This window comes from Panicum hallii, chromosome 7 (assembly GCF_002211085.1).
Source record: "Panicum hallii strain FIL2 chromosome 7, PHallii_v3.1, whole genome shotgun sequence".
Taxonomy (NCBI): Eukaryota; Viridiplantae; Streptophyta; class Magnoliopsida; order Poales; family Poaceae; genus Panicum; species Panicum hallii.
Genome location: NC_038048.1, coordinates 34,966,733 through 34,989,965, shown reverse-complemented (window position 1 = coordinate 34,989,965; position 23,233 = coordinate 34,966,733). Strand labels below are relative to the sequence as shown.

Below are 23,233 nucleotides of genomic sequence, written 5' to 3'. Positions count from 1 at the left end.
TAGTGGCACGAGGCTACTGTAGCAGCAACCTATCCGGCTTTGGTGAACGAACGGTGATTCCTCGCCGCCGGCGCCCGCCCCGAGAAAGTGGCGAAAGGCGCCCGCTTTGTCGCAGCCTTTCGTGGGCACCCACCACCACCATGGGGGTTCTCCTCTCCTCTTTTAGCTTCGCTTTCCACGCTGCGCTGGTGCACCCGCCTGCAGCGACCGGGCAGGCACCGCACCGTGGCAGCGCGCCCCACCCGAAGCCGCAGCCAACGTTGGAGGACTGGAAGGTCACGGGCTCACGGACTCGACCAACGGTCTCGAACGAACACCCAGACCACCACCACCAAATAGCGCCAGAGGCTCAGAGCAGAGGGCACGCCGCACGCCCCTGCCCTGCGTAGTGCGCTGCGCGGCCGGCATTGCTCGAGGGCAGCGAGAGAGCAGGCCGGGAAGCGTCGTGTGGCACGACCCCACGAGCGGAGCAGGCGCAGGCGGAGCAATGGGAGGAGGTTCGCGGCCGGGTGCGATCCTTCTCGCGCTGGCGGCGCTCTGCTCCCTCCTCGCGCAGCCGCAGCCGTCGCGCGCATTCTTCTTCGGCGTGCGCAGCAGCGCGGTAAGTTCCATCGCATTGCCATCACGGCATTCTTTGTTTCCGGGAACTTTCTTGTGATGTCGAGCCGCGTTCCAGCAGCCCCGCGGCCGCTGCGAGCGCGAGGAGAAGGTGCCCATGACCGTGGTTGTCCCGGACCTCTCGCCGCGCCCGGCGCCGCTTGGCCCCTCGCCCTCGGCGTCGCCGGCTCCCGCGCCCGCGCCGGTGCGTGGCTCCGACGGCGGCGACGAGGACGGCACGCCGAGGCTGCCGTCCGAGCGGCGGAGCCCGCGGGGCGCGCCCTCGTCGGGCGACCGCAGCGCGGCCGCGCAGGCGCCGGCCGGGGCGGCCAGCGCCGACTTCATCAGCAGCAGCCCCGCCGTGCCGCTCCCCGCCGGCGTCACCGACTCTGCTACCGTCCTGCCCATGCCCACCCCTGGGCAGCAACGCCGGGTAGCCGACTGCTCACCATTTCCCTGCTTTCTGTTGCATCGCATCCATCCTTCTTTTTCTTTCTTTCTTACTACTCTGTTTTCTAGGAGAACAGTAATTTCGTCTGAAACGTTTACGGCTTCCGGTTACTTAAGTTTCTACCTTTCCTCGATCTTTTCTCACATCTTTGCAAGCTTTGCTTTCCCATTGCTTTGCATCTACCGAGCCTTTTGCTTTGCTGCACCTTGCTCTGACTTCTTTTCCTCCATTGCAGGACGACGTGGGGATGGGCGCCCTGCAACTCCAGGTCAGGGCGGTGCAGCTCGCCGTTCCTCTTCTCATGATGCTGTCTTTCATGGCTCTGTGGTGGTAGACTGATAGTGGTTTTGCTTCTGTAATCGCTAGTGCTTTCTCTCTGTAGGCTGTAGCCTGTTCTAAGATTCCTTGATTGCCATCTAGTACTTCCCATCTGTAAACAAGGTCACCATGCTTGCTAATTTTTGAGTTCATGCCTTATACATGCGTCGATGAGAACTCCTTCCAGCTCACCAGTTCTCTGACTCTCCTCATTCTACTGTATTTCATTTTCACCGGCTGCAGCAGCAACATGAACTGAACCTTTGTAATAATCGACTACTAGCACGGATAACTTCCACCTGTATAATGTCATGAATCGCATAAAATAAACTGCAGTAATAGAAAATCCACATATTGTCAAGCCGGTCTTGCAATGATATTCATATAGAAGTGGAGAAAATTAGGTACCTCAAATTTGAATCCAGGCCGATATTGCAAGAAACCTCTTTGACTGAAAAACACGGCGAGCCCTGTTTAGCAGAGCTTCCAGAGTAACTTTCATGGTGATTCCAGGGGAGCTCTGCCAAACGGTACTTTGCAATTTATTTATGAATTGGTATTCTTATCTCTTCCATCGTTCATGAATAAATTATGACACATATCGTGGGTAATATTTTTATATAAATAATAACATAAATAATATATTAGTAATTGTAAATTTGGTAATTTAGATTTTTATATTGGTGCACTTTAATATTTTGTTATAATTATATAATTTAGATTCAGATTTAGGGGTTACTTTAACTTTTAATAATAATATAATTGGATAATTCATATGCAAATTTAGAGGGTTATTTGTATTATTTTACAGTGGTATAGGTGGGTAATTTACACAAAGATTAGGGGGTTACTTTAGAAGTTTTTATAATGGTAGAGGTGGGTAATTTAGATACATGTTTAGGAGGTTAATTTAATCTATTTTTATAATGGTAGATGTGGTAATTTATTAGAAAAGACAACAGACCTAATGACTATTATGACTAAAGTTATCGGATTGATGGCCGGATGTTTTTAATTTTTATGAGCATTTTGAGGATTTCGAGTGTCCACCTAGGATCCTAGGTAGCTTCGTGTGGAGGCTTGAAAAGAAAACTCCAAAATTAGTAATAGTATGATTAATTATTCAGACTTGTGATTACATGTTGGAATACCTCGGAAAAGAAAAGAAAAAAAAACTTCACCTCAATCGCTTGTCAAAAATTTTCTTTACCTGTCATCTAAAACTATCAGCGCTACAAATGCGTAGTTTTAGATGCTCGCAGAGAAAACACACTTGAGCTGCTGGGTGCTGATGGTTTAAGAAAAGAGGCCGATGGTAAGCTATTAGTTGCACGCCAATTATTAAAAAATAACACAGGAGAAATAATGCCGTCATCCATGCCGTACACGATGCGTCTGCATGCCCGTACACAGTGACGTGACTCTGCATTGTCTTCACTATAACTTGCAGCAAAGTTTACTTGCTCTGCAACTACCAACAGTCGGTTCTCAAGGTTCTCATCATGGTATGCCACAAAAAGGTTGTATCTTGTCACCGGGACCTTGTAAGCATCAGCCAACTTTTGTAGCTATCGGCAGAGATCGACGGCGCCCTAGGACAACTTAATCAAAGATGGAGCAAGAACAAGTTAGAACACAGATGGCTAGGCAAAGCACAAAGACATCTCTGCATCTTTTGCACCATCCACCAACGAGATATACCACACGCATTGTTGGAGCCACAATACTATAAAGAGCTGCATGCTGCGTACTATTTCCTTCCCAAGAGCTTCGAGCTCGAGCGCCATCAAGATTCAGGACCTGTCTTCCTTCCTGCAGAGTGCAGACAGGGTGAGCAAGCGATGGGGACATGGGATCCGAGCTTTGAGACCATCGACGATCAGGGTTCAAAGACCACGAAAGATCAGAGTACAAAGATAGCGAAAGATGTCACCGAAGTGCGTGAACAAACTGATCTGCAAACATGTGATCCTTTTTCTTTTCTGATGAACTAACCTGCATTGCAATTTTGTTTTTCTGCAACGGCAGTTGATCGGTAAGACCCCGTTGGTGTACCTGAACAAGGTGGTAGCTGGGTGCGAGGCGCGTATAGCTGCTAAGCTTGAGATCATGGCGCCCTGCTCCAGCGTTAAGGACAGGTATATGATGATCAAGAATCGAGTGCCAACAAACAATCTTGCCATCTGAATATCTGATCGCCTGTGATGCTTCTCAGGATTGGTTACAGCATGATCGCCGATGCGGAGGAGAAGGGCCTGATCACCCCTGGAAAGGTAAGGGAGATCAACGAACGAGCCATTGCAATTTCTTCGTCGCGAGCATACTTCGTGCTGACAATGACATCAATGCGTATCGATCTGCAGAGCGTCCTGATCGAGCCGACGGGCGGGAACACGGGCATCGGGCTGGCGTTCATGGCGGCGGCCAAGGGGTACAAGCTGATCGTGGCGATGCCGTCGTCGGTGAGCACGGAGCGGCGGGCCGTGCTCAGGGCCTTCGGCGCGGAGGTGGTGCTCACCGACCCGCTGCTGACCATGGACGGCGTGGTGCGCAAGGCCGAGGAGATCGCGGCGCGGACGCCCGGCGCCTACGTCCTCCAGCAGTTCGCCAACCCCGCGAACCCCAGGGTCCACTACGAGACCACCGGGCCGGAGATCTGGAGCGCCACGGCGGGCAAGGTGGACGTCCTCGTCGCCGGCATAGGAACCGGCGGCACGATCACCGGCGCCGGGAGGTACCTCAAGGAGAAGAACCCTGCCATCAAGGTGACCTACCGTCTGACAGAGTCTAGAATCAATGTGACCTGCAGAGATGAATTCAGTGGTTCTATTTGATTGCATCTTGAAGATCTATGGCGTGGAGCCGTCGGAGAGTGCGGTGCTGTCCGGAGGGAAACCCGGTGAGACGCCGTGCCTGGCTGCCATGATCAACCGTGCTCTGTCTCGTCTCCATCGTCCTGCGTGCCTTGAGTATGAATATATTACTGACACAGGTCGTTTGTGCAAGCTCAGGTCCGCACAAGATCCAGGGCCTCGGCGCCGGCTTCGTCCCCGGCGTGCTCGACGTCGGCCTCCTCGACGAGGTCTTCCAGGTCTCCAACGAGGAAGCCGCCAGCATGGCGAAGCAGATCGCCCTGAACGAAGGGCTACTGGTGGGCTACCCCTTCGCCATCGGTCGATCGGCTCCGTTCCAAACTCTGCACCTGCTGGCTGATGACCCCTGTCTCCACCGCTCAGGTCGGGATATCGTCGGGCGCGGCGGCCGTCGCCGCCGTCCGGGTCGCCAGGAGGGCCGAGAACAGGGGCAAGCTCATCGTCGTAAGCTGCCTGCGTCATCGGCGACCTGTTCTCGATTCTGTCACGCGATGCGACGTGATGCTGGTCGGCTGCCACATTGTGAGTTAAATCTAACCTGTTCCTCGTTGGTGGTTGCAGGCGATCTTCGCGAGCTTCGGCGAGCGGTACCTGTCGTCGTTCATGTACGAGTCCCTCAGGAACGAGGCTGAGAGCATGGCCTTCGAGCCATGAGGCCGGAGACGGAACCTCTGTCCACGCAGAAGTGTGTTGAAGAAGGCCGGCGCTCGCTCCAGCAGACCAAGAAGATGCCGTTGTTTTCTTAGGCGCTGCGTCTGATATGCATGCGTCATCAGCAGGAAAAATAAATTAAAATTTTCGACAGTGGAGGCGAGTTGGGAAAACTGGGGATTTTGATCTACTCGGTGACTGTTTACAACAATTCGTAACTTGGACTGTTCAAATTTCTCACAAATCTACCTAACAAATGATTATAAGAGAGTGGTGTCCCTAAACTAATATTAATGACAGAACTGGCGATAACTTAGTATTTTAGTTAACCATATATTCTTTGAACAGTGAAAATTCATGGTTGTTACTTATTTGTAAGTTGTCCAGCCAACCAGGGGAAGTATCACACAAACTAATAGAAAGCGCTAGTGGTATATATCTTGGAGACGACATTGAAGATGGTGGCAGCATACCTCTTGTTTTTTTGTTCCAATGGCATAATTTTTGTGAATAGTGATACTTCCAAACAACGTCTTATTATTATACTTATACCATTACAAATATGGATGTTCCTAGGGGTTTGCTATTCATTGAGAGTAACCCTTTGTTCACGATCATGTGTCATTAAGGGCGTCGTAATAATTATTCCCTCCGTTACAAATTATAGGTTGTTTTAGATTTTCTAAATACATAGTAAAATTTATGTATCTAGACGTAGCGTATATCTATGTGCATAGCAAAATCTATGAACCTAGAAAAGTCAAAATAATCTATAATTTGAAACGGGGGAGTAATATTTATTTATACAACCATGTGATTTTTCTCTTTATTTATCCAAATATATTGTGTGTAATCAAAGATCACCATTCCAGTAAGTTTTATTGGACAAAATTGGGTGATAAACTGACAATGGGTGACTGTGAATAACATACAGGTTTAATGATTTCCTTAAGTAATGTTATAGTATTCGTTGTCCTATATCTTATTTACATTTCTCCACGGTGAACTCGTTAACACGGGCCCGTTCATAAAAGAAGATCATTCATCATTGTGAATGTTTTTAGTTGGCCACGAGCGAATTACAGACCCCGCATAAAAATTCTTTTATCATTAACATTCATGTTGATCAGACTCTTATCATTGATCCATCGTTTGATCAATCATGCAGATTGACAAGATAAGATCAATGTTAATGGTTCTTCTTATTTGTATATATTTTATAGAGACCATAAGCCAAATTGTTATCGATGTCCTAATAAATATATTCCCACCGATCTTAAAAATATAATGTTTAGGAAAAACTAATTAATTTATTTAGGAAAAGATATTTAGTTCATAAATAATTGTCCCGAATGTCATATATTTAAAATGGAGAGAGGGTATTGTTAGATCAAATGAAATACGCGCTACTATTCAAAATAAGTTTTGTCTATAAATTCATTCTGCTGATGAATCACTGATTTGAGGTTGCTATAGCACATGTTTGTGGAAAAACAAAACTGTTCATCTCCACTAGCAAATAAACAGGACATCTGTCAATATTTACACCTCACCTTGAAGCATAAAATATTTTACAGATTCAGTCGGAGTAACCGTTTTCAAGTATAAATAAAAAATATGAGATTCCAGACATTTCTGTCAAAATGTGGATTACAGCTTTACTAGCAAATTTTGGACGGCCACTCATCTAGCTAGCACACAACCCATTCATTTCAGACAATATTTTTTTCAAATCCATTTTAAATAACTTTTAAGATTTCGAACACTTCTTCCAAATTTTGGGCCCGTAATTGGTGGTGATACCAGGCTACCAGCTTTTCTGGGATATTCTTTCTTTCAGCAAGAACATCGTGCAGAACCAATTCCAGTGTCAGAGTCCGCAGCCACTTGCTGTGCCGTCGGCAGATTGGCTTAAGCAGGGTGCACAGTTGGCCGGCCGTAATCCAGTCTCGTCATTTTGTTTCACCATTGGCAGCATCAGAAGGAGCAGTGGATTCCTCGCCCTGTTCCTCATCTTGGGGCAGAACACCCGCAGCTTTCTCTTGTGCTTCTCTGGCTTTGCCCCAGAGCACCATGTACAGCCCGGCCACGATCAGGACGGCGCCCAGCGCGCTGCAGAAATGGCAGCCACATCGCCCGTGAAAAAAGAAACCACAAGAAAAAATCGATCTGCATGACCGTTGTGAGTGCGAGCAAGGGGCGCCACGTACATCCCGAGGTGCAAGGTCTCGTCGAGGAAGACGGAGCTGAGCACCGCGACGAAGACGATGATGAGCGGGCCGAACATGGCCACGTACAGGGGCCCCCGCACCCGCAGGCACCACGACATCAGCGGGAACGCGAACCCGGACGCCACGATCCCCTGCAGGAGCAGCCACGGGCACATGGTAGCTGGAGATCGTCACGAATGAACACGGCAGCTATCGATCGATCAGTTCATCATAATCAGCGCTCTGCTTCTGCTCACCGCGTAGGCCGACGAGTAGAGCCTGACGTCGAGCCCGAGCCGCCAGTGCGCCGTGTCCCGGTGGAAGCAGAGCGCGAGCAGCGCGGACTGGGCGGCGCCGGAGAGGCACACCAGCGCGGCGATCGAGTAGTGGCACGGGAAGGCCTCCCCGACCCGCGCCTGAATGGAGAGCCAGACGGCGAAGCTGAAGCAGCTGGTGATGGCGAGGAAGGAGCCCACGACACGGGCGGCGGGCGACGCCGCCGCCGTCGTGCCCCGGGCGTCCAGGCCGCGGCCGCCGTGCCGGAGCCCGGCCACGCGCGCGAGCCGGTGCATGAACGCGAGCTCCGGGCCCCTGTAGAAGGTGACCACCATCGCGCCGCCGAGGCCGACCAGCGTGCCCGCCAGCTTCGCCCGCCCGCTGGCCTTGCCGAGCTTCACGCTCTCCTGCCTGAACAATGTAGTGGTGAGGTCAGTGTACTAAATTCGAAGAGAGGCGTGCAGACTGTGCTGTGGCAGAATGGCAGTTGAGTGACCTGGTCAAGATTGCAACGATGAAGGTGGACTGAGGCGTGAGGTTGCTGAGAGCTGTGACGATGGTCGTTGAGTTGGTCAGCTTCATGGCGAGCACTAGCAAGTTCTGGTTTATGGCAATTCTGCATGTGTGGCAACAAGGTAGGAGCATGCATCACGAGCCATCCCCAGGCCCCAGCGTTCTTGAAAATACTTACTGATGACTACTGTCAGCGCTTACCCAAAAAGTCCACACAGGAACAACCCTAGCACCACCTTCATGGTTAGTGGTGGCCGTTTCTTCCTGCAGAAAGCACAAGCGCTCGCTGATATTACAGTAAAAATAGAAAAAAAAAAGTAGTCGAAGTGAAAATAAAGGCCATGATCAAATGCTTGTCTAGTTTTTCTCTAGGAGGAAAAATGTGTAAATACTTGAAGGAACTGAACTGAACAAAGTGAGGCGCGAATCAATGTTGGGACGGTAATAAGGTCTCTTGTAGTTCAACTGCAACAGAACTGTCGTCAGTACTACCTACAGCTACAAACATGCATCTGATGCATCTAACCGAGGGACACGTATTCTATCATTGTGTTTGTTTACCTCTCGATGAGGAAAGCGAGCGGGCAGAGGAAAGCGGAGGCGAACATGAGGCGGTAGGCGACGAGGACGCGCACGTCCATGTCGTCGTCCAGTGCGAGCTTGATGAAGATCTGCAGCGCCGAGAAGACGAACTCCACGGCCACCATCGCCACCGCCGGCTTCGCGCCGTCCACCACCCCTCCGCCGCCGCCGCTCCCCATGCCGCGCGCCCGCCGGCCGGCCGGCTGGAGCACAGTCGGCCTGCTTCCTTTCTTCTTCGTTCAACAACACGACGCGAGCAAGCAGCAGATGGATATGCGCGTCCTATTATAGTTCTAAATATAGTACGAGTCATCCTCGTCCTAGGGATCCCATTCCCGGCGGCGTTAGGCGCCATGCGCATTTTGCTCTAAGTTTCTCGGTGTTGTCGCCGCTGACGCCGAGGCGCGCCACGGGATGTCGCGGGAACCGATGGGTGACGATCGGTGACGGGCCTGGCGACGTACGTGGTGGGTCACTCTGTACGTGGCCCCGGTCTTGCAATTTCTGCTACCAGATTCGGCAGCTCTACTCTGTGTTGTGCGATCTTGCTGGGGCTTCATTTCGCATCCACCTGTTCTGGCCCAGGAGGTTGGATTTGCCATTCTTAATGCATATGTAGCAAGGCAGGAACAACAAGAAACATCAAGTTCTAAGGGTCTGACCAGAGCTCACTTCAAAGAGTACAAGAACAACAATATAATGATGCCAAAAATGTCTTGAATAATAATGTGTAGTTTCGAGCTGTACACTCATTAGATTGTGTCTTGCAAGGAAGAATAGTTCTATTTTTTTTCTACGATGTTACAATTAAGAATACTTGAACATTGGTGTAAGATTGACAAAATGAAAAGGGAACAATTTATCCAACACCTGTACTGTCTGCCCCCTGCTATAAGGTTGAACATTTCGCCAGTCTCTATGTGAAGGAACATAGAAGATGCCCAGCAGCTTGCACAAATGTTTTTCAGAGAACGGATCGTATATGCTGTTCTATTCTCATCAAAATTCGGCAAGAACGTTGTGCAGCCTCTGACCTGCACTGAGCAGGTAATAACCATGTGTGCGTGTGCCGCCGTAGGATATGCAGGCAACAGTCTTCTAGGAAGTGCCACTCTTCTTGTCAGAAATTTCCGTATAAGCGTCGCTGTTTTGTTAAACCTCTGATGGATCTGCTCTCTCCAGCACAAAGATGTTCTCCTTGTCATCTCTTCCGATCCGTAAAGATTCGTCAACATATCTTTTCAAAATTTGAGGAAGACAAAATATGCAAATTTGTTAATGCTATTGACTTGCTACAGGAAATTATCTTGATCACTGATTGATTGACTGATTGATCGGTGATTATTGAACAACTAGAAGTGCATTAACGAAGATGAAGTTACTATGCCAATCGATGACATTTTTCTATTGTAAAAAAAAGGATACGTTATCTCTAGCCAACCCTCTGGGTTGAATATGGCCAGGAGCATGTCGTAGTTCTTCTGAAATATATTCATCAGCTGCATATCCAAATGTGACAATCAATCAAGACAAGCGTTGGGTTCATATTACTGAAGTCCATAGCACCATTTCATGCTCTGGAAATAGATGATAAGTATGAATCTTTACCTGCTCTGGGGTGATGGTTGAACTCTCAAGCTTGATATCCACTCTCTGAAAACCGAAGCTAAAACCGTGAGAAAAATCCAGGCTCTCAGCGAGCAGGATCAACAAACATGAATAATAAAGATGAGAAAGAAGCCTTACTGTTTTACTAGTGACACTGTATGAAGCTTCAATAGTGAGCTTCCCCGACAATATCTTCAATGCTCTCGCGCTGAACTTTATCACATTTACCGCCTTTTCCTTTGGGTGTAGAGAATTGACGCTAAATCTCCATTTAATTCAAGTGATGGTAAAAATCAAAACTTACTTGGTTTGCAATTAGAATCTCTAGGTAACACTTAACTCAGATGCCACATATTTAAATATTCAAAACCTACCCAATCAAGGTACTCCCTACATTTTTTTAATGTATGATGAAGATGACGCATATTTAAAAAGGGATGGAGTATAAAAGTTTGAGCTGATCAAGTGGTAACCCACGGCCAATCAGAGGGGTTAGAACAAAGTAGCACGTCACAGATACTTATACTACACATAATTACAGAAACATCAGCGTGACAATTCCATTTCCACAGGTAGCCTTCACTGACCTCTTCGACGTCAATTATCTGGAGGAAGTCCCCTAGGCTGATGAAATCCCTCAGCCCCAGCTTGGTCCTCTTCTTCCCCAGGATGGAGATGGTGCTGTAGATTAGCTTCCAGCACCCGTCCACCTTCGCACCACCCAAACACAACCCCACGCAAGAACGCAACACGCGATCAGCATCCCGGAGTTCAAATGCTGCCAGCTGCAGCTCTGTTCTCGTACCTTCTCCCGCAGCTCGGCGGTGGGCTCCGGCGTGGGGTTCCGGGACTCGAGCAGCTCCACCAGGCGGTGGACCTCCGACCGCTGGGCGGACGTCATCCCGAATATCCCTCTGTCCACGCCTTCCAGAGCTCGGTACAGCGCGGCCTTGACGTCGCCCCCGTGCCCGGAGGCTCCCGCGAGGGACACGCCGCTCTGCTCGGGAGGCGCCGCCGCCCTCACGGCCCGCGACCCCCGGCGCCGGCGCGCGGGAGGGAGGGTGCAATGCGAGATGACGCCTGCTCCTCCTCTTCCGCTCGTCGTCGCCGCCGTGGAGCGGTGGCAGTGCGCCGGCGGGACGAGGACGGTGGCTGCCATGGCGGGAACCGACAAGGCTGGGTCGGCCGGCCGGCTGGCTAGAGGGCACGGTGAAGGCGGTGGCAGGGCGGCCTCAGCTCCATGCTCGCCCTTCCCCTGCTGGTCCTGGTCGCTCCCGCACGCGCGCCCGTGCGTGAGGGAGGAGGCGCTGCTAATACGTGGGTGGGAGGTGGCCAGCCTCTGTGTTGCTGCACAACTCTGGCCACACCCGCGAGGATAACGTTGTGGCGGGGCACGAGCACGCGGAGCAGCGAGGTCGGCAGCTGCAGGCTGCAGCTGAGCGTTCCGTTGGCCTACCACACACTTGCGCAGCTCTTCTTGTTCGCGACACTCAGCAGCAAGAGATCAACAGATCGGCACGTGAGCTCGGTTAGAAAAAGAGATCGATCCGCATGGAGGGAGGGTGGGCTCGGATCTGGAGCCGGCGACGGCGACATGTGCAGGCAAGACTGCGAGACAGACCGCGGAACGTGCACGTAGTGGAGGGATCCCGACATGGGCTGCTGTGCTACGGGAGAACGAGGCGGCCAGCAGCTGGATGACAATAGAATATAAGATGGTTACGGGATGCCCATGTCAATCACGTATCAAAGGGAAAGAACAGATGTTAGTAGGAAAACATGTGTTGAGCAATCAAATCAAAGGAGTTGCCTTCAAAAAAACGCATCAAATCAAATACGGTTCAGCCACTGCGCATGTATATTCACGAATAGAAGCGGATCAGTAACGGACTTCAGCTGACATTTCAAGTTGCCTCTTTTCGGATACCGCATCGGACGGTTCAGATCACAAGTCACAATAGCGTTACCCAGGTTCGACTAGCTCGAATCCACGAAGGAACATACACAAAAGCACACAAACTTGACTGGTGTAGTTATGAGCCACCTGATGCAACGGATACACAACCAGGTGAATGTTGCAACAAAAGCAGCGACGACCGCAAGAGACTGGTGCAGAGCAGCAACTTCATCAGATAAACAAAGTTGTGGTATCTTCAGAAATCATGGAGACAATATTCTAGTAGAGTTGGAGATTATACAATTTGATGGTCCCGTGCAGCAGCACCTGTACCCGCCCTTTTATCTTACAACACCGAAAGAATGGATCAAAATTCATAATACACGACAACAGAATGATAATTACAAGAAATTGAAAAAAAAAGCATGCCCGAGAAAGAGGGAGAGAGAGGGAGAGAGAGAGAGAGAGAGAGAGAGAGAGAGGGAATACAAAAAAATCTGGGAAGAGGCCACGCCAATGACGAAATGATGCACTCAGCATTAAGCTCACCGGCGCCGCCTGGAGACTACAGGAGAACTTGAACCTGTCTGCTGCCGTCTAAAACTAGGCGAGGAGGTTTGAACCGGTGCGTGTTGTGGCGCTGGTGCCTGGTAAGAAGAATAAGCAGCAGACTTTGAGCCTGCCGGTGCAGATGTCGATTGGATAGTCGACTCCATGAAGCATGCTATATTTAACCGGGTTCTCTCCAGCTCCGCTTGCAGCAGATCACTACTGTACTGTTGAGCAAGCACCTGCAAAGCCGAAAATGTTTTTTTGCGATTATACATGGTCCTTCGTAAGAAATGACAGATGTATTTTACATCTATCATCAGTTTGCAAATTAATAATCCAGAAGCAGAACACTTTGGGTCACTTACAAGCAAATCATCAGGTGAAACTGATGCTTGTCCATCTGAGGCAGCATCTTCACTACCACGAGTTGGTCGACGTTGGTGTCCAGGATTCTCCAAGGCTTCTGCCAGACTTTCACAGGCCTTTTCCAACAAATTCTCTTGAAAGGATTTCAGAGCCTGCTCTGCCTCAGATGAAAAGTATGCATGCAGTACTGTCTCAAAGTACTCAAGCTGCAGGCATATAACACAAAAGATTGAATACTAAGCAGACTTGCCAAACCATTAACAGTCATAGGACTCATAGGACTCATGTGACAAATAGAACTAAACACTTACCTCAAGCATGAGCTGACAAAAACCGTTTGCATCTAACAGTCTGATATCTTTTGTCTTATTCTCATGGAAAACACTAAGGAAAATGTCAACCAAACCCTCCACCAAAATTTTCATCGTCTTCTCCAACAAAGGCCGAGCACCAGAGTATACCTGAAATTAGGCAAAAGTTAGCAGTTGCATGATATAGTCAAATAGCACTCTAAGATACTCCCTCCATTAAAAAATGCAAGTCATTTTAGTTTTGTCCTAAGTCAAACTTCTCTAATGTTGACCAAGTTTCCAGAAAAATGGACCAACACCTACAACATCAAATCAGTTTCATTAAATCCACCATGAAATATATCTTGTTAGTGCATTTATTTGGCATAGTAGATGTTAATATATATTTTTCTACAAACTTGGTCAAAGTTGGAGAAGTTTGACTTAGGACAATACCAAAACGACCTACATTTTGGAATGGAGTAGACTATTGATGCATAAGATATAAGTGCAATCAGATATGAAATTCATCGAATAACAAGCACCCTGGGGAGCTGTGACATTACATTAGCATTTCTTTAGCTAAGTAATGAACAAATCCCACAAACTTTGCAAGAATGCTACAGCATTTTGCTCGGTATGAACAATATTCATAATATTAGAAGGTGAAAACAGTATAATTGGACCTTTGCAGCTATCTGGTTCTAAGAAGAGAAGAACCTGTTAACCACAGGCACACAATCTATCCAGTATCAAATACCATATGGACTTGTCGTAACCTGTGCCAGTTGCTTTAGGGACAGAGGTAGCTCCCAAACTTCAGAGGGGTAGTGAGCGGACCAGTCTCTCCTTCGCTTTTACAAACGAAACAGCTATTTTTGTTCTAAGCAGATTAGGTACTCAGAAAAGTTTAGAAAAGTTTTTTTTTCTGATGCAGATATGAATACAACAGTTCGCCATAGAACATTGGACCCAAAGATGATACGTAAATTATCCAATAAAAGGTATTTATTCTTTGACCCAATTTCAAGCATATTAATAGGAAAGACAATGGTGTCATGACAAAATTTAAATATCCATAATAAGAATAGAAAATGATGGAGACCTCTGCATGTACTGCTACAAGGATGTGTAGTAAGTCAAGAGTTGCATCCCGAATGCCCTGCAAGGAGAAAGAAATGACATTAATACTGTAGTTTCACAAGACAACAAAAGCCGTTGGTACAAATAAGCATAAGGATGCCAATCCATTTTCACCAAATGTATCCAAGTACTAGTTACAGCCTGTACAAGCAGAGTAAACCCAGAACATATTCTAGATGTAACTGTCTTCCAGTAAATAGCAAGATGCTACAAAGTTTGAACTACATCCCATGATGGAGAGTCCAGTTCTAAATACCATTGATTGTTTCAAAAAAAATAATCCCCTGCAACACATATAGTGCCATAGCATAGATGGGATTTTTTTTTTGGCACTACATCTACATACCTTTACTGATGGTGCTGCTCCCCAGTTAATCCCAGAATCCAAAAGATAACTCTGTGCAGCACTTCTGATCAAGTTTGACTAAGCAAACAACAAAAAAAAGGATGAGCACGAGGGAAGGTAAATAACATAATGAGCAAAAACTAAAAAAAAAAGACAAGAAAAATATTACCCCAGCATCAATTAAGATCTGCAAAAAAATTCCTAACACATAAGATTTACAGTTGTCCCTAGCATTAGTAGGATCTACAAAATTTCTAACAGTTATCCCTAGCACTAGTAGGATCTAGAAAAATTCCTAACATTTAAGATTTACAGTTGTCCCTAGCATTAGTAGGATCTGTGGAACTTCCTAGCACTTCCTCAAGAGCTATGGGCCTGTAACACAAGTATTCTTGCCTGCTACTCATGGTTGTGCAAGGCATGAAATAAAATGATAATAATATATCAAAGGAAGCAAATAGCTCCAATATTACAAAAATAACTAGGACTTCCAACAAAACTGCTGCACTCATGAACAAAATAAAGTAACTGCGAAGCTACACTAAGACATAAGTTTGTTACTTCACATGCTTCATTAAGTTGTTTTGGATGCTTTATTAAGTTCTTTCAGAACTATAGTACTATTGAGGAATCGGAAACAATATATCAGTTCTTGAATAAGAGAGATTGAGCATGTAAAATATATCAGAGAATAACCTTCACTCACCTATATGAAAGGAAGCAACTGGGGTTATAATAATATGTTGTATCAATTTTCCTAAATGGGAAATAATGCATCTATCGGTTAATCAACATCATGTTCTGAATTGTGTACCATACCTTAGCAAAAGTATACTGGTCCAGGACTTTCTCTTCAAGTGCAGAGAAAGATGTCATCAGATCTCGCATGTCAGAGCTTCGTTCATCATTATTCCTGTGACAGAAATTTTCATTGAATAGAGTAGAAGTGTCTCAGCTTCTTTAATGAGTATAGGCTTTCCCAGTATCAAGGCTCCAGGCAAAAACTTGATGAATGCTCTCAGGTTACCTGACTGGAGACCAAATATGTCTATATCTGGTATACAGTTCATCTGAAAGTTCAGCTTTGCAATACCCAATGTTACTCAAAATAACCAGTAGCTTCTTGTGCAAATCCCCATCTATGGTAGTGGATGTTTCTCTAGTACCATTTATGTAACCATTTTGGACATAATTGTTTTCTTTGTTTGATCTGTTCTGAGCTAGTTCCCCTCCAAACCTCTCTAGGTAACCTGAAGCATTTATAAAGATTGTCAAAAAATGAAGATTAGAAAATGATGCTAACAGTATATATGCAATTTGGAAGATTCCACTAGCTACTTAGAGAAACTTCATACCAGCAAAATCCAGAAAGGAATTTAAAAATGCAAGTCTGACAGACTCATTAATTTCCTGAAGTGGTTGAGAAATGTCATATGATTTCGCAGTCTCACTCATCAGATTAAGAATCATACTGAAACAAAAACAAACACAGATTAGGGACCATTTTCCATTCAAAAAAAATATTAATGAAGCCAGGAGAGTACTTGCCGGTTTACAAATTTCAGCACATGGAAAGTTCAACTATTTTGTAATGTTAGAAAATTTTAGATGCAGTAGATTGAACATAAAACTAGAGATGTGGAATCACTTTGAATAATCATGCTAAAAAAATTCAGATTTTTCACAGCAAGGGGAAAAAGTTGAGACACAAATTGTGATACTAGGATGATGGAATTCATTCACAGCTAGGACAAGAAAATAACAAGAAGCACAGCATCAAAAGCACAATCCTAATAAACCTCAGTGGTGTAAGCTTATGCTTGATCGTCACAACAAGCAATAAGATGTACACAACAGAGTAAGAAAATCGATAGATGTCGTATCTAATTCTAATAATTTCTTCCGGACGCCGTAACAACTATACTCAGTGGCAAGAAGGAACCATGCCTTTAGTGCAAAAAAAATGTAGTTATCTATTAGCAAATAAATATTAAAAAAGATGATGAACTGCAAAGTAACAATGCGAAAAAAGATTCACACAGTTTTTTGAAATAATGCAGCATAACAGATTGAACATGAGGAAAAAGGTGCAATACTATATAGAAATAAAGAAGTCTTACGTATCAATCCGGTCCATCGCTGAAATTGCAATGTCACGGAATTCCAATGGCATGCATGAAATTGCATATGGAGACTTGTTTCTCTCAAGGGTGGATAAAGTAATCCAAGTCTCATCTTTTGATATCTCCTTAGTTGTTGCCCGCATCCATGAACAAAGCCGCAGAATGTAAAGCTTTGTCATTTCAAAATGAAGGGCGCGCAACATTTTAACTGGCATAATTGTTAACACATTCAGGATACAAGACAAATTTTGCAGGCTTTGGATAAGCTCATATTAAGAGGCCATACCAGCAGTTGGAGACGAATCCTTCCCTTCAAGGGTCTGACAGGCCTTAGCTATTTCTTTTATAGTGTCGCTCATGTATGGAGAAAGAATGTTGCATTCCTCAAAATCACGGAAGGTATTCTGAACCTGTAGACATCAAAGCATGTTTAACTACTAATACAATCAAATGATAACTCCTAAGTACCACAGTTCAACATTAAAATTCCACACGCGCACTAATTGTACCTTGGTGTCGAAAGCTGACACGGTAGCCCGAACCATACTAGCAACTTCATCAAGAGTATGGTTCGTGTATTTTGCTTCTCCACCTTTCTCATCAGTCTTACTTGCAACTGGCTTTGCATTCATGTCAGCATCAGAAACTACAGTCCCAGTAGCTGCCTGTAAAGAATATGTATTAGCAAATCCATGAAAATGTCTCTTTTTAAGACATAAATCAGTACAACATAGCTCATTCTCATCTTTTAAATGAGGATTGATGCAGGCATCATTATTCAGATTGACATTATCAGAAATACACTTTAATTTCAGTTTATTATTGCACAAACGTGGGGGTGGAAATGTTAAGTTTCAGCAGCTCAGGAAAGCTATATGATTTGTTACAAGAACTAATTAATGTCTCAAGACCTATAATTACCATGTGTGTTCATACCTTGGCAAATTTTCCACTGAAGACAGATAAAGCTAATCTCCAGAAAGCTGGAACATGCTGGATAAGTACAGAAGTTAGCCTACGAATGTAGCTAGCCCTTAAACCATCAGCTTCTTCAGCCATAACGTTTGTTGACAACTGATCAGTTCGGGGAGAATCACCGATGGTGGAATCAACTTCCAACTAAACAAGCATTGGGAACAAAGTCCACATTAACATAGGAAACACATAAACAGCATGAAAACATGAAATGTGCTGAACTACAAAAAGTAATATGCTCACAGATTTATTTGAATCTTGTTGCAGCTTCCTCCACTTCGAATCAGATAGCACTTTGTCACGAATTTTATTGTGCAAAATCTCCATTCTTGCTTCATGATCTTGAGTACATTTTTCAAACAATCCATGGATCCTACTATTCTGAAAGGAAATACTAAGACATAAGTATAAAGTTAACAGAGCCAGAAGTCGACTTTTTTAGAGCACAGTTAACAATAAGAAAAGTTAACTTATAGCAGACTTATTTAGATAAGTTTAACCTGAATATTTAGATAGTGCCACACTGGATCCGTTTCAGGTTCCAACTCCAACAGTAGACGAACAATGTTCTCAAGCTGAATTGTAAACATAAGCAAACAGAACAAAATCATCAGATAACTTCAGTTTAAAATGGTGCGAGTAGTTAAGTACTAGGCAATCAACTAGTCCATTTTAGACAAAGCAATGTACTATTACTCTGCTAACTGCCCTCCATTACGCCATTGCTATCTCTATCTGGTTATGTTCAAAATTCCTCAAACCTAAACTTGCTAAACCATCTTTCGCTGACAACAAAAGTAGGTAATTTCCAGATGTCTCCAAGACAGATATTACAGGCATGTTCCACTAACCTCAGCAAGGTCAAGATGAGGATCCTCCATTGATTTATAAAGCATGCCCCTGAATTCTTGCATCACCTTTTCCACTTCCTCAAGTACACGTTTTAGTATCCCCACCTGTAGGTTCACCATAACACCATATAGTAAACATACTGAATGCTGTACATCTACCACTGTTGTAGCATATAGTGCCTAACAACGAAGGATGAGGCCACAAAATATGATGGAGAAATTTGCATGTGCTACTTTAGCACGGCACCATCCATAATTTTCTATGGCAGCAGATAATAAAATCAAGCCGTCGAAAACAAATGAGTCAGTTCACCAAGGACAAGCAGTCGAAAACAAATGAGTTCACCAAGGACTAAGTATTTATAAGGTTAGTACATCATTAAACCTAGCATTTCTAAGAGCTTTGTGTGAATTAGCCATGCCCATTGATTACTTGTTACTTCCATTTAAGAGTGGAGATTATTATCTGATGAGACACATAAGTAAGCCATTAGACATAATATAGAGAATGCAGAATTTGTCACATACAAACTGGAACTTGATCTTAAACTCATTTTACATAGTGCATGAGCTGGATGATGCATGAATAACTTGTCTGCTACAAGCCTAAAAAATAACATCACTGAGTATGATCATCCATGCATGCTTCACCACCCTACGCAATCAGCATAAGCCAAAAAGAAATGAATATAAAACACACATTGCACAGGCTTTAATCCATAACAGTTGTTGCACAGAACCATAGGAGAGTAGGGGAGCGATTTCTTTATACATGCCCCAGTCCTACAAACTAGTGAAAATAATCCACTCAGGCCTATTGTGAATCATCAGCAGTTTAGGTATCTTGATAGGTAAGATAAGTTTCTTCCATTAATGCTCAGTTTCCAAACAATTGAATACCCCATTACCCCTGTTGAATAACAGATCAAATAAAATAAATTAAGAAGTTGGCGTACATGGGAAGGAAGAACAATTGACTTTGCTTTTTGGTACTCTCTGACAGCAAGATCGTATTCTCCTTTTCTAATGTTCCCACGGATTGCACTTGGTAGGTTAAATAATGTTCGGAATCTTTGAAGCATTCCCTGGACAGATCTGATCTTCTCAGCTTGTGCCTGTGTCAGGAGGCAAGAATGTAATGCACCCAAGAAGAAATGCTACAAAAGCTGTAATCAAGTTGGATAAAAAGTGGTTCCAGAGAACTTAGTCTGTATACCTGCCTCTCAAATAGAGGCTCAAATGCACGATTTGCCACGCCGCTAATTTTTTGTGTGACTGAATGCAAATGAGAAGTACCTGCACCTTCAGGATCTTCCTCTATCTGTCTCAATTTCGACTCAATGTCTGACAATAAAAAAGTGTATTACAAAGAGATGCAAAATTTGCCCAGAAAGAAAAGATCATGAACATTTAACTGCAATAGTGGCAGATCTAACAGCTAAATAAATACCATCTATTGTAGTTTTGCACGAGACAAAACAATCAAAGTTCTCCTTGACTAACTGTTTTTTCTGCTGCGTTCTCCCTTTGAGATCAGTTTTCAAGGTGAGAGCACCAGACTCTAAGTCAGCAGCACTTGTGTCTTTGTGGACCCACGAAAGGAAAACCTTGGGATCAAAATTTGGAGACGAATATACAACTTTGTCTGCAGAAGTGCAAAATAGACATCTTAGCAGGCATGAATAAAGTACAAGAAGAGATTCCAATAAAATCATCAGGCATACCTCGCAGATTGGGGTCCAAACCTTGAGACTTCTCCCTTGAAACCGGAGAACTTACTGAGGCATCAGTGATCAATCGCAGGGATTTATTATCCATGACACTGGTAAGGTAATAAATATTAATATATTATCCAATCATGCACTCGAAGCGGACATGGGATGCGGATAATCTTAACTTGGTTTCATTAATTGAAATTAACTCACTTATCCTTCAGAGAATATCACACCGGCACAAAGTTAAATCTGTGAGTTTAATACTAGCTGTTCATTTCTTTGGTAAGGTCCAGCAGAATGCTTTTAAAAATTACATGGAATAGAATAACTTTAAGTACTATGTACAGCCTTTTTGGCCCCAATTCTAGCTTCAGCTCCTCTAGCTTGAAGATAAAGAGAGACAAAGTAGCTTCTTCTCCCCATGGCTTTTAAAGAAGCTGAGGCTGCCACCAAGAAAGAAGCCAAGAGCTTATTCTTCCTGTTATTTAGCTCCCATCCACCTTAAGCTAGCTACTGGGCTTACCCAAACAATTCCTGGGCGGCTTCTATTAAGAAGCTAGCTTCTCAAGCCAAAGAGAAGCAAATTCCAAAAGCAGATGAACTGAACCACAGCCAGACAAGCCTATGATTTTTCAGTGTGTATGAATCCCACCATAATAACAAAGATATAAGAAACAAGAAAGCGATGCTAGACCAGTATACAGAAATATGCTGATCACAACTTTTACAATGAGGCATCTCCCAGAGAGGAAAAGGTAATGTAGGAATAGAGAACGAGGAGTGTATTTTCTTTCTAAACTGCTTCTTAAGTGGGAAACAACACATGTAATGATCAAAAGTTTAATGATATAGGTAGTTACCCAAGGCCCAATGGATCCAAAACCTCTACTCCTTTTGGTAGGGTCTGTACACTTGTGAGGGCCTTCCGGGCTGCTGCTGCAGCAGCTGCTGCTGCTTTCTGATCAAATGCTTGAATACTAGGAGCTACTTTTGCTTCGCGCATTTCTCGAACCTTGCGAGCAAGCTGAGTGAAGCAAAGGAGGGTACACAAAAGACATGTTCAGCATTAGTATGAAAATGCAAAAGGTACAATTGAATAGGCTAAATAAAATATAATTTTCAAAGTATTTGGCAACTATTATCTGGAGAAAGCAGATATGCCATGTCATGATATTAAGAAAATATGCAAAGTTGGAAACAATCAAGACATTGAAAAACACATCAGACAAGGCAACCAAGAGTTTGCCAGGAGAGATATTCCAATGCTCCAGTGGGTATAATTATATTAGTTATTTGAATTTGGAGTTAGAAAAAAATGAGGTGTGATTTATTCCCTTATTTGGCAATTTATAAAGTTAAAATCAAATGTTAACATACAGTTGTCATAGCTGCAGTAGGCAATGACGTGGTGTGATTTATTCCCTTATTCAACAATTTATAAAGCTAAAATCAAACAGTAACACACAGTTATCATAGCTGCAGGTAAGCATTTGGTGTGACGAACCAATCAATGTGTGAAGCACAACCACAGTGACTTATTACTCTGGTCATAGTTATATTGATACATTGTTAAATTTCTAATCTCGCCTTGGTATTGATTCCTGTGATTATACCATGTCAGCACTCACAGTCCATACCGGAGCCAGGTACTAGCACCTACTATTAAGTTCACCCTACCAACAAGGTAGGCCTACTCAGGAACGCCACAACCGACCCCAGCTCACCAGAAATTTAAATTGAGCAAGCTCAAGTGCTCAGCTAGGTACCACAATTCACCATTGTTAAACCAGAGTACCATGGCATGCTTCACATGATCACGGCACTAGCTGAATTTCGGCGATCCAGGACATTCCCAGCTCGCTAAGCAAACGAGATTGGCCTTATCATTAAACCGCGCGATCCGTAGAAGCGCCTAAGCCAGCAGAGCAACCACCGCCCGGGAGATCGAGATCTCGGTGAGCCCCCCATACCTCTGCCTCGTCGACGCGCTTCCAGCTCCTGGGCTCGTCGTCGTCGTCGTCCTCGTCGTCCCGCGACGCGGCCCTCCGCGCCCCGGCGCGCCCGCCGCCGCCCCCTCGGGGCGGCGGGGGGCCGCGGGCGCGAGGGTTGTCGTCCTCGTCGCCGGAGGAGATGGAGAGCAGCTCGACCTCGGAGTCCTCGTCCTCGTCGCCGCCGCGGCTGGGCTGGCGCGCCTTCGCTGGGGGGCGGGCGTTGCCCCCGCCGCGCGCGTTGGGGGCGTGCGGGCGGACGAGGTTGACGACGGGCTTGTTGGCGGCGGGCGGGCGCTGGTGACTGAGGTCCCGCGCCGCCTGCTCCTGCAGCGCCATCTGGAGGAGCTCGTCCTCGTCGACGTCGCTGTCGCTCGCCATGGCCGCGGGCGACGGGGGGCTCGGATCTGGGGCGGGAGGAAGGTGGAGGGGAGGAGAGAGAGAGCGCGTGTTAGACGGAGAGAGAAATTTCGGTCTGGACTTGGACGGATTCGATGGTCTTGAATCTGCGTGGGGGCTGCTGGTCCGGCTGCACCTCCGTAGCACGCGTCGGACCTGACTGCTTTCGGAAGCTGTTGAGGAGAGTACTGCTAGCTAGACCGAAGAGGTCGTTGAGGAGGTGTCAGCCACACGGGTTTTCACGGATCACCGGATTCGCACAAGGAACTCTGTTGCGCACATTCCTTTTACCGGCGCTTCTTGATATGAGGAGGGCTTTGTGTTTCTTCTTTCATGGGCCCTGTTTGGTTTCGCTTACCTGAGAATCGCTTATCTGAGAATCAAGATTTTCTGATAATCCGCTGTCTGAAGAATCCGCTGTCTGAAGAATCTGGGGTGTTTGGCAATCCTGATTATTTCTACTGGATTGTCTGTTCTGACTGTAAAATGACCTATTTGCCCCTGAGTCC

The 23,233-nt window shown here is 45.6% G+C and overlaps 5 protein-coding genes across 5 annotated transcripts; 2 read left to right on the top strand and 3 right to left on the bottom strand.

Annotated features, from left to right (window-relative positions):
• The first annotated feature begins 205 nt into the window (after window positions 1-205).
• On the top strand, window positions 206-1,621 carry LOC112900218 (mucin-1-like). The gene is made up of 3 exons (XM_025969001.1): window positions 206-593; window positions 666-1,030; window positions 1,284-1,621. The coding sequence occupies exons 1-3, from the start codon at window positions 488-490 to the stop codon at window positions 1,380-1,382; spliced, it is 570 nt and encodes a 189-aa protein (XP_025824786.1). The 5' UTR covers window positions 206-487; the 3' UTR covers window positions 1,383-1,621.
• A 1,649-nt stretch (window positions 1,622-3,270) lies between these two features.
• On the top strand, window positions 3,271-4,893 carry LOC112900219 (cysteine synthase-like). Its single transcript, XM_025969003.1, has 8 exons — window positions 3,271-3,303; window positions 3,395-3,504; window positions 3,582-3,639; window positions 3,730-4,131; window positions 4,214-4,265; window positions 4,378-4,517; window positions 4,603-4,683; window positions 4,801-4,893. The coding sequence occupies exons 2-8, from the start codon at window positions 3,476-3,478 to the stop codon at window positions 4,891-4,893; spliced, it is 855 nt and encodes a 284-aa protein (XP_025824788.1). The 5' UTR covers window positions 3,271-3,303; window positions 3,395-3,475.
• Window positions 4,894-6,842: 1,949 nt separating this feature from the next.
• LOC112900697 (WAT1-related protein At1g68170-like) lies at window positions 6,843-8,650 on the bottom strand. The gene is made up of 6 exons (XM_025969523.1): window positions 8,451-8,650; window positions 8,091-8,153; window positions 7,873-7,992; window positions 7,358-7,787; window positions 7,101-7,252; window positions 6,843-7,002 (listed from the first exon to the last, which is right to left on the bottom strand). Exons 1-6 carry the CDS (start codon window positions 8,648-8,650, stop codon window positions 6,843-6,845), a joined length of 1,125 nt encoding a protein of 374 aa, XP_025825308.1.
• A 518-nt stretch (window positions 8,651-9,168) lies between these two features.
• LOC112898854 (probable plastid-lipid-associated protein 7, chloroplastic) lies at window positions 9,169-11,530 on the bottom strand. Its single transcript, XM_025967154.1, has 5 exons — window positions 10,885-11,530; window positions 10,667-10,789; window positions 10,080-10,316; window positions 9,897-9,970; window positions 9,169-9,708 (listed from the first exon to the last, which is right to left on the bottom strand). The coding sequence occupies exons 1-5, from the start codon at window positions 11,236-11,238 to the stop codon at window positions 9,624-9,626; spliced, it is 873 nt and encodes a 290-aa protein (XP_025822939.1). The 5' UTR covers window positions 11,239-11,530; the 3' UTR covers window positions 9,169-9,623.
• A 659-nt stretch (window positions 11,531-12,189) lies between these two features.
• Window positions 12,190-22,865, bottom strand: LOC112898852 (exocyst complex component SEC5B-like). The gene is made up of 21 exons (XM_025967153.1): window positions 22,308-22,865; window positions 21,198-21,361; window positions 20,347-20,444; window positions 20,073-20,267; window positions 19,839-19,966; window positions 19,579-19,737; window positions 18,623-18,727; window positions 18,272-18,346; window positions 18,015-18,152; window positions 17,733-17,915; window positions 17,306-17,461; window positions 17,083-17,206; window positions 16,794-17,004; window positions 16,029-16,144; window positions 15,701-15,923; window positions 15,493-15,586; window positions 14,674-14,751; window positions 14,290-14,346; window positions 13,206-13,355; window positions 12,894-13,100; window positions 12,190-12,767 (listed from the first exon to the last, which is right to left on the bottom strand). Exons 1-21 carry the CDS (start codon window positions 22,704-22,706, stop codon window positions 12,522-12,524), a joined length of 3,306 nt encoding a protein of 1,101 aa, XP_025822938.1. The 5' UTR covers window positions 22,707-22,865; the 3' UTR covers window positions 12,190-12,521.
• Window positions 22,866-23,233: the final 368 nt, after the last annotated feature.